This window comes from Anoplopoma fimbria, unplaced genomic scaffold (genome assembly GCF_027596085.1).
Source record: "Anoplopoma fimbria isolate UVic2021 breed Golden Eagle Sablefish unplaced genomic scaffold, Afim_UVic_2022 Un_contig_13891_pilon_pilon, whole genome shotgun sequence".
Classification (NCBI taxonomy): domain Eukaryota; kingdom Metazoa; phylum Chordata; class Actinopteri; order Perciformes; family Anoplopomatidae; genus Anoplopoma; species Anoplopoma fimbria.
Window position 1 is genome coordinate 1 of NW_026550314.1, and position 16,756 is coordinate 16,756.

A 16,756-nucleotide genomic window follows, 5' to 3' on the forward strand; every position below is an offset into this window, starting at 1 on the left:
TTCCATCTTCCCATCAGAAGAGTCAGGTGAACATTTTCAGATGTGAATGATTTTGATGACAAAAATGTGTTGGATGTCAGTTTAGTAAGTCATGCTAGTTAATCAATTCACTTCAGGTAGGTATAAGAGAGTAAACGTATTCATTATTAAATGTTAATCATTCAAGCTTTAGACCTAGAGGTTCTCTTTTCAATCTGAACTAATCTAAAATTGATTCCCCATCTTCAACGGTGCTTCTTAAACTCTCAAATGCTGATGAAAAGGGAAATGCTTGTATCTGACCATACTGCTGGGAAACTTAAGCCAAACCTGATTCTGGAGAAGACTGTAGCTGATGCTTAAACTCTTTGGAAGCAGAACGTTTCTGAGCAACTGAGGAAGCTCAGTCAGTGAAACATTGAATTTATTTCACAAATGAAAACAAATGCACTCTCATAACAAGGGGTTGGGATGGACTACACTGGTTTAGTTTGGGCAGGAGAGTGTGATACGCTAAGTAGAGCAGGGGAGCTAAGGAAGTCCTTTAACACGGGGCAACAGTCCGGCCTGGACCCTCAGCCCACTCCGTGACACCCACCAGCCTTATGTTGTTCCTCCTCCATCTTAAACTTAAACTTTATAAATACATACATGAAATTTGACCTCTGCATATAACCCATACTAATAATTTTGCTTCGGAGCAGTGGTATGCTGTAAAGCCCCCGAGGTTAAAGATCTACCCGGTCTACCCACTGAGCCACAACCTCCCTCACGCCAATCTGCCCTCCAGGTCCTGCATTTGTCTGCCAGCAGTTTAACCTGGGCTTTAAGCACAGACACTGTGTAGCGTTTTTGATGCAAGGGTTATCATATAACTTATAAGAGATCCAGCCAGCAGCCTGTTACCTTAGATTTAGCAAAAGGACTGAAAACAGAGCTAGCCGAGCTCTGATGTTAAGAACTATTGTGTCATCATGTGTGTTGTAGTATAACTGTTATGTATGTGCTGTGTAGCGCATGTGGAGTAGCTTGGTGGATCTAACACTGGAGACATCATCTCCACTGACGCAGAGACATTCCAATACCCCCCCACCCATGTCATCACTACAGAAGAGTTTTCGAATACACTTTCCCAGAGACTACCCCATGGTACTAGACGGTACCTCTACACCTTCAGCAATAAAGCTGACAAATCTGACAGTCCACAGCCCTGAGAGGAAGTAGGTCTTTGTCCTGAAGCTGTGAGAGGAGAACAGAGCTAAATATGTTTCATGCCTTTAAAGAGCTGACGCACCGTTTGACCACAGTGTCATCCAGCAACCATTGGTGATAAGACATATATTTTTCTTAAGTATTGGAATGTTGTGTGCAGCAAGTAGAGAAACAGTAAATATTTATAAAATGTTTACATGCTAGTAAGTCACACGACAGATGCACATTTCTGTCAAGTTGATACGTGTGTGAGGTTTATATTCATGATCCATAGTGGAGGAAAGTATGTGATTCATTTGTTTAAGATGTTAGCACGCCAACATTAAGAGACAAAGAAACCTGGAATCGTTGCGGACAAGGGTCGTAAATCACGACCGCATCCCACGATTTGACACCTTTCCTGCATGGATAAGACTGGTGAACTTTTCTTCGTCGCTCTCTTGTCTTTTCGTTCTTCGTTTGTGTTGGTTGTGCGTCTTGTTTCGTTTTACGGAGCTCCATACACGCTCCCGTTATTTAGTTTGAGCAGTTATTGTCTTGTGCTCTTTCTTCTCAACTACTTTTGAGCATCTTCTAGTTATTCATTTTAAGTCTTATTTTGTTTTAGTGTACGTCTGTTGACCTCGTGAGATATCAACTTTAATTATTATCGTTTAGGCCGAACGAGATTAGTTTAAGTCTATCAACGCGTAGCTTCAGTTATAATATTATTCAGGGCAGTATCCGGCCCCAGACACTGCGCCGGACCAAGAGCCTGCTGCCGTGGATAAAGACCCGGAGAGCACGGGAAACCGTGAGCCATTTTCCAGTTCACTTTGCAACAGCAGTGTGTGAAATTCAGAGACTATTTGAAGAAACAACAGGCTGAAACCCACCACAAAGGCATCTGCACAAAGTAGGAAACTGACATCTTCTAATATGATAAAGAGTTGGTGTTGGATAAAGCTCTGAATAATTATCATTTAGATTTATCGGTTAGAGTAGCGTTAGGATTATATTCACTATCTGAAATCATTTGCCTGTGTTATTGGAAACTAATTCATCCATCATTTGTATTCTTGTTTAATTATTAATCTTGTTATCAATTAATTTAATCGTATTAGAAATAAATGACCCATTCATCGCCAAGTCGTTGTCTGTCATATTATTTCAAAGTGGGAACTAAAGATCAATGAACTCGCTACTTACACCTGAGACATTGAGACTGAATAACTTGTTGCCAAATTATTGAATTTATTTTTGTTAAAGTTTTTACGAGTGCAATATTTTATTTTTAAAGTAGTTTAACATACACTACAGCTGTTTAACCTTCCTGCCTGAGGGTGGTGCTGATGACTCTGTTTCTGTGTTTTTAGTAGGATGTGTTGCAGGTGATTGGACTGGAGATTAATGGTGCCTGTGTTTGTAAGTTAGCTTTATTACTAAAGGTTGTTAACTCTTTTGTTTTGGGCCATGCTCAGCCGTAGTTCTACCGTAGTCTGTGAATTAATCAATACTGTTTGGACTGTAAGGTGGTGGCACTGGTCATTCTTAGGAGTGGGTCAGAGGGAGTCACTATGTTAATGCTATGCTCTGTTTCCCCCTAGGCCGGGCGAACCACAAAAAACACCTGATTAAACCGGGGGACATTTACTAAGTTTAATTTGATGGTTCAGATTTTAACACGTAGACAAACTGATAAAGATACCTGAGCCAAGGACTCAGGTCAGAGACTGGTTCGAGCCTCAGTGTTAGGCCTGGCAGAACTTTAGTTTTTATAGTTTCCTCAGGTTGTTGATGTTTGACTTGGTCTACAAGTAGAACATCAAAGACTTGGTTACCACTGGCAACTCAGAGGCAACGTTTCAGTCAGATTATACCGTCATTACAGCATTGAAAATAAATCAAACTGCAAGTGAGGAATAAAATATGATGCTGCAGAATAAATTACACTTTAAGAGGTAGCAGAGAAAGTTACAGGATGACAGCAAAATGACACAGTCCACCATATAGACTTCATTAAGTGAGACCGATTTCAACAGATTCACTTTGTTGATCAGCACACTAACAGTGGCACCATTCAATTATTGTTGGGTTTTGCATTATGATCAGTGATTTAACACATTTCCATATCTTCTTTATTTCCACCTTGATCATACTGATATTAGGCTATATTATTTGTCTGAGATTAAGAGGCAGAAGTTACAATTTCCTGGCAAGCATTTGGTTAAACTACATGAATATTTCTTACTTTATTAGTCTTTTATACCTTTAATATTATATACTTTTCTTTTCTTATTATATACCATTCAGTTTGACTCACAGTTAGGTCGACCAAGGTCTGGACTGCTTCTGTCCTTCAACTCATCATCACCTATGAAAATACAGAAAAAACCCCAGATCAACTTCACATGTATATTTGAGATCCCTTTGGATTTATAGTAATATCCTTTTCACGTGCATGACCACAGTCGTGGTCTTTACTTGAGATCTGCCTCCCAAGCTAAACCTGACAGGTCTGGAGAAAATATCAAGTTCAGGTTTGGGCTGTGTTGTTGCCAAAAGTTTCAACCTTGGTTTGGTTATTCTGAATTATAAATTATTATCAATTAAAAAAGTATTCCCTCTTTGTGTCCCTAACTCTGCCATTCCTTTCAGGTCAAGTGTGTGTTTGTTAAAGTAGATACACAAAGCCCAATGGGAAGAAGGAGAAAGATGAGGCTGTAGTCAGGCTGTTCTCATCCCGCGTTCAGAGCTACAGTGGATATAAAAGGTCTACACACTCCTGTTAAAATGCCATGTTTTTGTGATGTAAATAAATGAGACCAAGTTAAATCATGTCGGAACTTTTTGCACCATTAATGTGACCTATAACGTGAACAATTCAATTGAAAAAATAAAAAAGTAAAATAATGTGGTTGCATAAGTGTGCACACCCTCTTATAACTGGGGATGTGGATGTGTTCAGAATTAACCAATCACATTCAAACTCATCTTAAATAGTAGTCAGTACACACCTGCCAGCATTTAAAGTGACTCTGATTAATCCCAAATAAAGTTCAGCTGTTCTCGTAGGATTTTCCTGACATTTTCTTCGTTGCATCTTACAGCAAAAGCCATGGTAGCACCAGAGGTACCTCATTGTTGAAAGGTATCAGTCAGGAGAAGGCATTAGATACACCATGGAACACAGTGAAGACAGTCATCATCAAGTGGAGAAAATATGGCACAACAGTGACATTACCAAGAACTGGACGTCCCTCCAACATTGATGAAAAGACGAGAAGAAAACTGGTCAGGGAGGCTTCCAAGAGGCTACAGCAACATTAAAGGAGCTGCAGGAATTTCTGGCAAGTACTGGCTGTGTACTATATGTTTGGGCTATGGGGTGGGGGGGCAAGACGGAAGCCTTTTCTTACCAAGAAAAACATCCAAGCCCGGCTACATTTTGCCAAAACTTACATGAAGTCTCCCAGAAGCATGTGGGGAAATGTGCTATGGTCTGATGAAACCAAGGTTGAACTTTTTGGCCATAATTCCAAAAGGTATGTTTGGCGCAAAAACAACACTGCACATCACCCAAAGAACACCACACCCACAGTGAAGCATGGTGGGGCAGCAGCTGCTTCAGGTGCTTTTCTTCAGCTGGAACCGGGGCCTTAGTCAGGGTGGAGGAATATGAACAGTTCCAAATACCAGGCAATTTTGGCACAAAACCTTCAGGCTTCCGTTAGAAAGCTGAAGATGAAGAGGAATTTCACCTTTCAGCACGACAACGACCCAAAGCATACATCCAAATCAACAAAAGCATGGCTTCACCAGAAGAAGGTTAGAGTTGTGGAATGGCCCAGCCAGAGCCCAGACCTGAACCCAGCTGAACCTCTGTGGGGGGGTCTGCAGAGGGCTGTGAACAGGAGATGCCCTCGCAATCTGACAGATTTGGAGCTCTTTTGCAAAGAAGAGTGGGCAAATATTGCCAAGTCAAGATGTGCCATGCTAATAGACTCCTACCCAAAAAGACTGAGTGCTGCAATAAAATCAAAAGGTGCTTCAACAAAGTATTAGTTGAAGGGTGTTCATATTTATGCAACCAGGTTATTGTAATTTTTTTTTTTTTTATTTTTCCCCTAAAAGATTTCAGTTTGTTTTTCAATTGAATTGTTCACGTTATAGGTCACATTAAAGGTGGAAAAAGTTCGGACATGATTTATCTTTGTCTCGTTTTTTTACATCACAAAAAACCTGGCATTTTAACAGGGGTGTGTAGACTTTTTATATCCACTGTATAACTACAGAAATGAATGTGCTGCAATTTGTAGTTATGCGTTACATTATATTAAATAGATCAAAGCAAAGATATGTCTTGGGGTACTAAGTCGACGTGGGTCTTAGATTTGGAATAACCCAGTTTGGATCTTAAGAACATATTCACATGTAGTCACTTCATGAGTCTTGGGCAGGTCGGATAGCTATGAGATCTCAAAAAGCTAAGTAAACTGTAGATGCATACACAGTCACAGACTGAAATATGATTAGTCAAACTGGGGTGTTAATGTAAGACTTTGTTTACAAGTTGAACATCAAAGACTTGGTTTACAATAATGACAAAATAATGTTTAATCAAACTGCAATCACAGAATAAAATATGATGCTTCAGAGTAGAGTGACAATTTTATAGTAACAGAGAAACGTTACATGCTGACAGTAAATTGATGGTGCAATACACCAAACTATGCTGTCAATCCACATCACTTAAAAACAGTATGGGACTGATTAAAGATTAACTACGCAGCTGCACTGATGCAGTTTTTCTACAAAGCACAAAGGTCACACCAGTGAATAAGAGTTCATATTTGATCAGCACTTTTTTTTTTTCTGTTAGTTATACCTACATGCATTACTCACCATAAACATGAATCATTGATCAAAACATGATTTCAACTTAATTTCTCTCTTTGTTAAGTTGAGTCTATGAAAAGTCTCTGCTGTCTGTCCTTTTTATTGGTTCTCATATTTAGTGTTTTAAAATAAGTCTGTCCAATCAGATGAGCTTCATTCAGGACGCACAGACCGGATTTAAGGTCTGAAGACAAAGTTTCTCCTTTTTTTCTCCTTTTTCATAATGTGTGTAAAATGTGGACAGTGAGAGAGGACAGTCTTTGATCCAGACTCATAAAGTCTGGCTGGACTCACCTGGTGCTGCTGTCGCCATGATGTCACTCTGCTGGAAACATCAGAGACAAATTCACCTGGAGGGACGAACCAAAAGAACTCAGGATCTCTTCTGCTCTCATTCACTCAGACAGCCAGAGTTAAATCATGAATACGTTTGGACCGACAGTGAAAACTTACTTGTGTCTGTGTTTCTGTCTGCTGAAGTCAAACAGCTCTGTTTCACCAACTGTCCTGTAACATGACAACATGACAATCACCAGACAAGAACAGATTTATAGACATTTAGAGAGTAAAAACATCAACACAGTTAAAGTGAAGACAAAGTGAAAACTACACTTTTATATTAATAATGTTTTATGTTTCATTTTAAAGATTGAATGTTGAAAAACAAGAGTATAAAAGGAACCACACACACACACTCTCTCACACACAAACACACACTTGTCTGTAAAACCATTACATCTTCATATGTCTGTAAATATATATCTTCATATATATATCTATATATATATATATATAGATATATATATATATATCTTCATATTAAACATATCTGAACACGTTTTAAAGGTGAAACTCTAAAGTTTCTTTATATAAAATCTCCTAAATGTCCGTTAATGTGACTTTAATGAGTCAGAACTCTTCTTCCTGTTTCTCTTGAGGAACTAACCCTAACCCTGAATGGCGGAATAACCTCCGATAATAAAGTGAACACACCGTGAATAAAAGAATGAAATGTTAAAGTTGAGCTGCACATAAACAACTGGAGATGTTTCACTTTAAACTCGGACTGAAACGACGTCCTCTGACTCCTCAGTTCAAGAGAAAGACTGTTTGACAGTCTGTCAATCTGCGTCTTAAATCATCGATTCTCTTCATCGATCCGCGTTCACCGACCGTCATCGATCATCTACTCCATTTATTATTCCATCATTTCTGTTCATCTGCTTTTAGTCGTTTACTCACCAGCTGGAACTTCTGCTGCTCCACCAGTGAAAGACAGGAGAGAAACGAAAGTAAAAAGGAGAGAGGAGGAAAGGGCCCGACTCCTTCAAATGATGTAACAAAGACTTTTAAAAACACATTTATTATTTTGTATTTAATGTTTTAAAGCATTTTTTAAATGACATAATTCCACATCATTCTCAACTTCTTGTTTTCATTCCTCTGATGTGCAGCTTAATTGACATATTTTACTCATGTTTAACATTATCTGTAATATCAGTGAATGTAGGGGTCACATGCTGAGAACATATTCATTTTACTCCAGTGATATTACAAACGTGTTCTGCCTTATCATCCAAAACGATCACCATGACAACCTCTTCTGATATCTGCAGAAAACAAGTTTCATTTTGGCACAGACTCACTTTTGACTAAACATCAAACTTTAACTTAATATCAGTGACGTATCTACAAATGTCAGCCTGTTTATTTCATCCAGTCTGTTAAATAGTGACACACATTTATTATGATTTGATATGAGACATTATTTCATTCATAAGAAGCCCATTTATGAAACTGTGATGGAGGAAAACAAATCCTGCAAGTCAAAATGAGAAACATTCTCAAAATAATGAGTTATTAACTGAAAATAATGAGAAACTTTTCTCATTATGACTCAGAATCAGTTTTTCCATCACAGTGGTGAAAATGGATTGTCATATTTCCTGATAGAAAAAGTCCTGGAGTCCATGTTTGACTTCAGTTTGTGATATTAATTATCCAGATGACACGAGCATCAACAGAGGAGGTGGAGCAAATAAACATGAAGAGGAACATGAAGGAGAAAAGTGGAGCAGAGCTCTGTGAGGCTCAGACATCAGTGGTTGATGCTTCAGCTCCACCTGCTGGACATGGAGAGATAATCAGGTGATCAAACACACAAAGACAACATGTGGAGAAATTCACTTCAGAGCCACTGGGAGCTCCACCCGTTTCTACACCTGTACACACCTGGTGATCCTCAAGGAGGGTTAAGAGAGGAGATGTGAGGCGTCACATCGTTGAGGAACAACACAAGAGTAACATCTGGTCTGCTCTTAATGACAGAGGAGACCAGATGAGGTCTGTCTCATTTCCTCGCTTCCTTTCCTCGCCTCCTCGCTTCCTCACCTCTTAGTCCATCCAGATGGGAGATGAGAACAAAGGAGAGAGGAGTGGAGGAGTCGAGGACACAGACATTCATCAAATGAGACGTCCTCAGAGTCATTTTAAAGAGACGTCAGTTAAATATGAAGAAGGTCTCAGCTGATCAGCTGTCTGTTGTTCAGTTAGAACTCTGACAATGAATTAATATCAAAATATGTAACGGTTATAAACTCAGTTTTGATTCATAAACACTTACGCAAGACGACACTATTAGTTTAACTAACAAAATTTAACATAAGATCAAAATCATGACACCACCTTCTCAAGTTCTTCTCAAGCTGTACAAGGACTTAATATTTAATATACACAAAAAACAAATGATCAAGTTCTTTATAAATGAAATTTAACAGTCAATTTATAAATTGTTTACAAATGAAGTAAATTTGTTACACTGAGTTAGATTAAACACACATACATATATAAATATATACACATATATACACATATATACACATATACATATATACATACATAAACACACATATATATATATATATATATATATATATATATATATATTAATATGCGAACATATATATATATATATGAGGCAGGATCCTACCAAATGATAAATATTAAGGGCGACTATTTATTGTGGCACATGAGGTAGAGCGCTTGTCCATAGAATAACCACAAGGTTGGTGGTTCAAACCCCTCTACCGGCAACATGCCGAGGTGTCCTTGAGCAAGACACCTAACCCCAAGTTGCTCCCAAGGGTGCTTCATTGCAGCCCACTGCTCCTCCGGGATGGGTTAAATGCAGAGAAATAATTTCCCCATTGTGGGACTAATAAAGGATTGATTATTATTATTATTATATATTATACAAAGTACAAGGATTAATCATGCGAACATTAAAGATGCATATATTGAAATACCTATGAGGCAGGATCCTACCAAATGATAAATATTAAGGATATGCCTATTTATTCGTATGAGTTTATATGAGTAATATTATGAGTTATATCAATTGAAATGAACCAAAAGTCATAGAATGGAGAGAGGTCAACAGGAGGTCCACATGACAAGGATTTCTTCATATTACTAAACATATGCTCGCTGGGCATAAAATATAAATTAAGGTACATTTTGCATCAAAACTGTTTCTTTAAGTCGTTGAAGCACAGTTGGATGTGTCTCTGTTTCCTTCTGATCTTCAGGAAGGTAGATGCTCATAACACAAGAAAGGTGGGGTCTCAAATCCTCGTAGGCTCAGCTATAACAGTTTGAGTGTCATGACTGACCCCAAGTCTTTTATTGAGTTTGTCCAGGCACATGGTAAATTGAGAGTTTACCTCTTCGTGCCCTGTGGGTCGTAATAGCAGTTACTGAAAATAAGTGTTTTAGTTACGATTTTGTTAGTTGCATCGGTCACACGCTCCTGCAGACTCCTCCTCTACAACATCAGGAGGATTCTCCCTTCCTCACTGAGGAGACGGTGCAGGTGCTCTACAGGCTCTGGTCATCTCCCGCCTGGACTACTGCAACTCACTACTGGAGCCCCGGCGTCGGCCATCAGACCTCTGGAGCTCGTCCAGAAAGCTGCAGCACGTCTGGTGTTCAATGACCCAAGTTCTCCCACACAACTTCCCTTCTCCGTTCCCTACACTGGCTCCCTGTAGGAGCATCCAGTTACAGACTCTGTGCCTACAGGGCAGTGAGAGGAACAGCTCCTTCCTATCTCCAGGCCTTGGTCAAGCCCTACACCCCCCACCACTCCTCTCTGCTGCCTCGGGCGATTGGTTGCCCCGTCGCTCAGAGGTCCCTGCAGCCGATCCAATGGTCACAGCTTCTTTCTGTCCTGACCCCACAGTGGAGGAATGAACTCCCACTGACCTCAGGACAGCAGAGTCACTGCCCATCTTTAACCTCACCTCTTCAAGAAGTACTACCCTGAGCCTTCCTCGTAGCACTTATTGCATTCGTATTAGTTGTTGCACTTATCCTATTCGTAGTATTTTGCCTCTGCACTATACTTTTGCTCTGGTTTATGCTTTAAGATGCTTGTTTAAGAAAGGAGATGCCTTATGACTTCTGGTGACTAGTAGTTCTCTTGAATACCTATGTTGAATACACTTCCTGTAAGTCGCTTTGGATAAAAGCGTCTGCTAAATGACTGTAATGTAATGTAATGTAATGTAATGTTAGCCTTATTTTGTTATCAGACTTAAGCCAGAGAAAGCTCAACCTTGACCTTCACATCTGACACCAAACAACGTCTTTGAACACACACCATCTCCCCCACACACAACCACCTGTTCTCACGTGGTAAACGCTCCATACGTAGGTCATGTGACGACCAATAGACCATCTCTATTAAAAGTCCGTCCACCGAGGAAGCCAGTGAGATTCATTAGAAAGCTCAGGGGGAAATACAAATGTTAAACCTAAGTCAAGAATGTATTTGTTAAATGTATTTACCATGTTTAACTGCAGCTCCTCACCAACACTGACTGAAAGATATTGAAACAGGAAAAGTGTGGGCTCAAAGAGATGGAGTCCTCTCCTACAGTGATAATCATTCTAAACCTCCCAAAGCTGAAGATCATCACATAGCTGTTAAACTACTTGGTGTTCATGTTGTATGCATCGAAATATTGTGAAGGAGCTGATACACCAAATAAAATACATTTTATAGGTGTTGCTAGTCAAAGACACAGTAAAACTGGTGATAGTATCAAGCAGTCAATCATAAGACACATTTTACTGTTGCTGACAGAGGAGACCAGATGAGATGCTCCTGGTGCTTCAATCATAATGTTTAGAGTGTTTTCACATCAAACAGTTTTATATTCATGTTTAGTTTGTCTGTTAATAAGTTCAGCAGCAGTTTGCTGATGCTGTTTGACTTTCATAAGGCTTCATCACTAAGGAGCAGATCATTGAAGGAATCTATATTAGTTTGATTATATTTATGTGTCAGTATTGATATATTGTTTATCTTGAATAATAATGCAGTTATATACGTTTCCATGTCTTTGCCTCAGATAGATAACGTAAACTGTACATATAATACAGAATCCACACCAATCCTCATGAGAGTAATACTCAACGATAATGATTACCTTGAACTCTAATAAAAACACAAAAGATGCCTTCAACGATAACAAAAATTCAGATAATATTCAGAAAATGCTTATGATACAGAATGTCGATTGGGGACGAAAATAACCCAAATTCCTAACCACAGTAATCAATGTCCATAATGTGTGTGATTCAAGTGTGATCTGGATTACATAGTTGTGTGTTAGTTACACAGTTTTTACAGTCATTCAATAACCAAAACAAAATTGATTAATCAACAAGAAAGAAAACAAACATTGTCTGCTTTTCACAACTGCAGCAGTGCAGTCATGGGTCAGACATAAACAGAAAACAAATCAAAAGTGTAAAGGTGACCTCAGTCTGCCTCCACTGTGTCTCTGGTCTCAGATCAGTGACCGGGGTCGGAGATGCACTCAGCTGTGTCATCACTAGAGGCTCCGACCGGACGGTTAAGAGCAGTGAGTGAGGAGTCAGCAGAGAGTCAGTGGCAGAATGAAACAGGTGATAAAAGGACATGAAGTAAAAAGTAAAAGAACATTTACCATTAAATTCAGTGAACACATTTTTTTTCTTTGTGTTTTCACTTTTGTTTGGATCCACATTTAACTAACTGTAGAAATCTATTGACATGTTGCTATTGTGATGACCGCTCCTTTCCACTAGGGGGCGTGTCCTGTTTGCTGTCTGATTTGTCTTTCAGGTTGTTGATCAGCTGATGAACCACACCTGAGCATGGTGGAGTCCCAGCTATAAAGACACAACACCTAAACATGGATCGTTCTCTCTAACTTGACTGACACAGCTGCTGTTTTGTTTGCTTAGTTTAGTTATTGTTATTCTTCAATAGTATCTCTTATCATATATAAACATGCTTATTCATTACATTTACACCTCTCTTGTCTCTGTCTTGATGTGCAGAGACTGGTTTCAGGATCAGTAGGAGCCGTTTGGTGAGTGAGATGTGTAATCTGGTTGTTTGGGAGACATGGATGAGTGTGGTGAGGAGGCTGTTTTCCTGTTTTTGGTTAATGTTAGCAGTTGTTCTGATTAGTTTTCCTGAAGAGTGTTTGTGTCCCCAAGCTGTGTTGTTCTGGTGATTTTTGTGGAACGGTTCTGGTGGGCCTGCATACCTGGTGGGAACATTTATGGACAGACATGCCTTCCATAGTTCTCTTTCACAACTTGACCCAGCTGTGTTAAGAGTTCTGGATGCTCAAGGTTTTTCTCCACATGAATCTGTATTTACATTTCCTGATAATCTCTTTTAAGGGTGGGTGTTGCCTATATCTTTCCATGAAACCAGACTGCTCCTCTCTGGGTGTTGATATCAGAACCAGAGAATGATCAAACGATTGATCACTGAGGAGTTTCAGGACTCTGCAGAGCTTCACTTTGAGTTCCTCAGTGAAGTCTTCAGGCTGTAGAACCAGCAGGAACACATGAGGTCCAGGATCAGAGAGGCTCTCACAGTTTTCTACATGTTCTCTTAGTTTGTCTTCAGAGATGTTGGGGAGCAGCAGATCTGGAGTGTTGATCAGAACTATTTCTTTCTCTTTCATCCGTCCTCTGACTCTCAGACAGTGATCTGGTTCTTCCTCAGTGTTGAACTCAGTCTCTCCCAGTATGAAGTTCCCCACTGAACTCCTCTCAGACCAGCTGTTCCCCAGCAGAACAACCCTCAGCTCAGACACTGAGAAGAGAACAGTGAGTTAGAAACACAATAAGTAAAAACTTAATCCAGGTTGAAGACAACACAACTGGACTAACAACCAGAAAGTCATGTCTTATTTAAAATTGTTTTGTTTTTTTAAATACATTTTCAACTTGGAAATATTAAAATGAAATCAAATGTGAGTCAGTACCCACCACCTACAAACACTAACTCTAGATGTAAACAAACAGAATAATAATTCTGACAGTTTATTTGAACTCACTGGAAGGTGGCAACAATTCATAGCTGCTGCTGCGCTTCAGAGGTGGAACATCTGGATCTGTAGAGATACACATTGTTTAATACACATGTAATCTGTCATCAATCTGCTCAATACAGTGATTGTTGTCTTCAAACATCTTCACAGCCTTAACAGACTGATACTATTATTATCTGCTCATCCTGAACTAAGATGATTATAATAATCTGAATCAATACCTCTGTACCTGTGATGTCTGTACTCAATAACAAAAGACTTCCTTTCTTATTATTCTTTATTGATTAATTAAGCAGATGTTTTGTGCTGGATTATTACAGAGAAGCAACAAGTGGTTTGTTTGCTATATAATATGATCAGTTCTGGGGGTTTTGCAATAAAAATTAGTCATCAGTCATGAAGGAAACATCAGTTTCTATCTATTGATCTCTAAATCACGTATCCTGTTCAGGTTGATGTATGAGGGGAGGAGCCTATTCCAGCTTACATTGTATGATTGGCTGGGTTCAACTGGACCAATCAGCTGTCACTAACATTCACACCAACGGGTGACTTAAGTTACCAAAACATTGACCAGGTTCAGTCATGTTGGCCTCCCATTGGACGATTCCTCAGAATCTATGGCCCCTAATCACACATGATGCATGTTTTGGTTCAGACACAGTCTCTCTCTCTTTATGGATACATATTTATATAAAATACAATGAAAGACTCACTACCTCAATAGAAAATAAGACAGGAAATAAAGAGGGAGAGAGCTTTAGTGTAAAACTAAACATGAATAGAAACATCTTTACTTGGACTGTGTTTCTCCACATGTTCTAGTACTAGTGTCGTCTGCTGTCTTTGACTTTCTAGCTGTTTTTTCCTCTTTGTTTATTCATCTCTCATTCTCTGTTCTTTCTGTCTTCTTTTGTTTCTTCATAATTTTTTCTTCACTTTATTTACCTTTACATTGGAGGATGCGGAGTTGTTCATGAAGCAGTTGGAGCTTCCTGAACCTCTGCTTAGACACTGAGAAGAAAACAATGAATTTGAAAACACAACTAAGTTATGACTTAATCCATGTTATATATATATATATATATATATAATTCACATCTTCTTTAAGGTGAACTTACAGGAATCCGTCATCTATTATAAACTTGAAATATTTAAATGAAATCAAATGTGAGTTAAAGCCCACCACCAACTAAACACTAATCATAGATGTTAATATAGAAAACAATATTTTGGACTCAGTTACATTTTTAATTTACCTTCATTGCTGCTGTAACTCTCCTTCTCCGCAGCCTTCCTCATCGCTCCCTCCAAAACCGCCTTCTCCGCAGCCTTCCTCATCGCCTCCAACACCGCCCCCGACTCCAGCTACAATCCTCCCAGTGAGACCTGTGTCGCTGCTGCTGGGCCTCTCAGGTTGCTCATCTGGCTCTGTAGAAATACAGGAAATGTAGATATATTCATTCATTCATTCACATCTAATATGTAATAAGTCTGCTCCATACAATGTTTGTTGGTACAAAATAAAGATTTTTAAAGCTTTAAAAGATAAATATTATCTACTGATTAGTATCAATATCCAGTAACATACTACTGACTGTAAGTCGCTTTGGATAAAAAGCGTCTGCTAAATGACTGTAATGATGATGACTTTGTGTCTTTATTAATATTAGTACAGTGATGATTACTTTGTCTTTATTAATATTAGTACAGTGATGATTACTTTGTCTTTATTAATATTAGTACAGTGATGATTACTTTGTCTTTATTAATATTAGTACAGTGATGATTACTTTGTGTCTTTATTAATATTAGTACAGTGATACATGATGATCAGCCGTCATCAGAAACAGACGTGGCTTCACGTGACGCTCCAGAGGAAAGGACGTCTCGTGTCTCTTTAAACACATTTCCTCGTCTCCTCTCTCCTCGCCTGGTTTCCTTGCGTCTAAGTCCTGCCCACCAGGGACGCATGGAGAGACGCAAGGAAACGACGCAAATGAGGGAATCGAGGAGGCAAGTTAAGAGACTTGGGATGAACCCAGAGTGGAACAGTTTACAGCCTGCAATGGAAACTCAAGTCATTGAAATGTTCACATCCTGTTGGTTACATTTGTAGGCTACCTGTAGTTTATAGACTACGTTTGGGTTCTATTGATGTCCATCAGTGACATCGTTCTCTCCTTTAAAGGTTTCTGATGCTTCACATGTTAATCTGTGGACTTCACACATTACAGTTCTCTGACTGAAAACATGGTGACATCAAGTTGGAATTAGACCTGCTCAATAAATATCTTTATTTACAGATACTAAATAAATAACCTTATATATTATGATAATAATAACAATAATTATTATTATTATTATTAGCCACATCATTGCACAACGTGAGTCCACTAGCCAACAATCTAGTCAAATCTTACATTTACACAGAAAATAAGAATTTTCTTCAAAACGTGTTAATTGACCTTCATTGCTGCTCCAACCCGCCCTCTCCACCCCCACCGGCCCCAATACCCCTGTATTATCAGCTTGAAACTTTTACATATTTAAATGAAATCAAATGTTTAAGACGCCTCCAACAAAACACTGTTATTATAGACAACAATATTTCTGACTCAGTTCAGTTTAATTTACCTTCATCACTGCTGCTGGTCCTCTCAGGTTGCTCAACTGGCTCTGTAGAGATACAGGAAATGTAGATATTCATTCATTCATTCATTGACATGTAATAATTCTGCTCAATACAATGATTGTTGGTGCAAAATAAACATTTGTAAAGCCTTAAAAGACAAATATTATCTACTGATTAGTATCAATATCCAAAGACTTCCTGAGAAAACAAAGAAACGTTATGATTATTCTTTTTTTAGTTCAGTTATTAAATGAGGCCAGTTTCTGACCCACCTGTCTCACCTTAACTCTGACGAGCTAAAGACGTCCTGTAGTGGCCATTTGTTGGAAAATGCTAACTTAAATGAAAGGTACACTGATGCACCATGGGTAAGTGGTACACGCAGGCAAAAGGGTCCATTGTCTATGCAAAATGTATGTTTCTAATGATTTATTAATAAAAAATCAAATAGAAAATAGAAAAAACTAATAAATCATGTCTATCTCTGCCTCTCCTGCTCTGGTAGAATAAATAAACTCAAAGGTGCATACTGGTCGTATATACCTGCTTACTCATATATATTTAACTGCAGGAGCACACAGAGTTAACCAATTCATAAACAAGACTTAACTAAATATACTCATACAAAATAATTAAACTAAACCATTAACTT

The 16,756-nt window shown here is 38.7% G+C and overlaps 1 protein-coding gene and 1 long non-coding RNA gene across 2 annotated transcripts; both read right to left on the bottom strand.

The window, feature by feature from the left end:
- Positions 1-3,493: 3,493 nt before the first annotated feature.
- Positions 3,494-7,338, bottom strand: LOC129115059 (uncharacterized). Its single transcript, XR_008532822.1, has 4 exons — positions 7,312-7,338; positions 6,523-6,576; positions 6,364-6,419; positions 3,494-3,544 (listed from the first exon to the last, which is right to left on the bottom strand). It is a non-coding gene; the product is annotated as an uncharacterized LOC129115059 (long non-coding RNA).
- Positions 7,339-12,175: 4,837 nt separating this feature from the next.
- LOC129115058 (GTPase IMAP family member 2-like) lies at positions 12,176-14,810 on the bottom strand. The gene is made up of 5 exons (XM_054626819.1): positions 14,729-14,810; positions 14,418-14,483; positions 13,476-13,532; positions 12,788-13,231; positions 12,176-12,288 (listed from the first exon to the last, which is right to left on the bottom strand). The coding sequence occupies exons 1-5, from the start codon at positions 14,808-14,810 to the stop codon at positions 12,176-12,178; spliced, it is 762 nt and encodes a 253-aa protein (XP_054482794.1).
- Positions 14,811-16,756: the final 1,946 nt, after the last annotated feature.

Coding starts and splice junctions, on each gene's coding strand:
- LOC129115058 (XM_054626819.1), bottom strand. CDS start 14,810: ATGAGGAAGGCTGCGGAGAAGGCGGTTTTGGAGGGAGCGATGAGGAAG. Junction 14,484..14,728: donor GAGTTACAGCAGCAATGAAG/GTAAATTAAAAA, acceptor TTTTCTTCTCAG/TGTCTAAGCAGAGGTTCAGG. Junction 13,533..14,417: donor CCGCATCCTCCAATGTAAAG/GTAAATAAAGTG, acceptor GTATCTCTACAG/ATCCAGATGTTCCACCTCTG.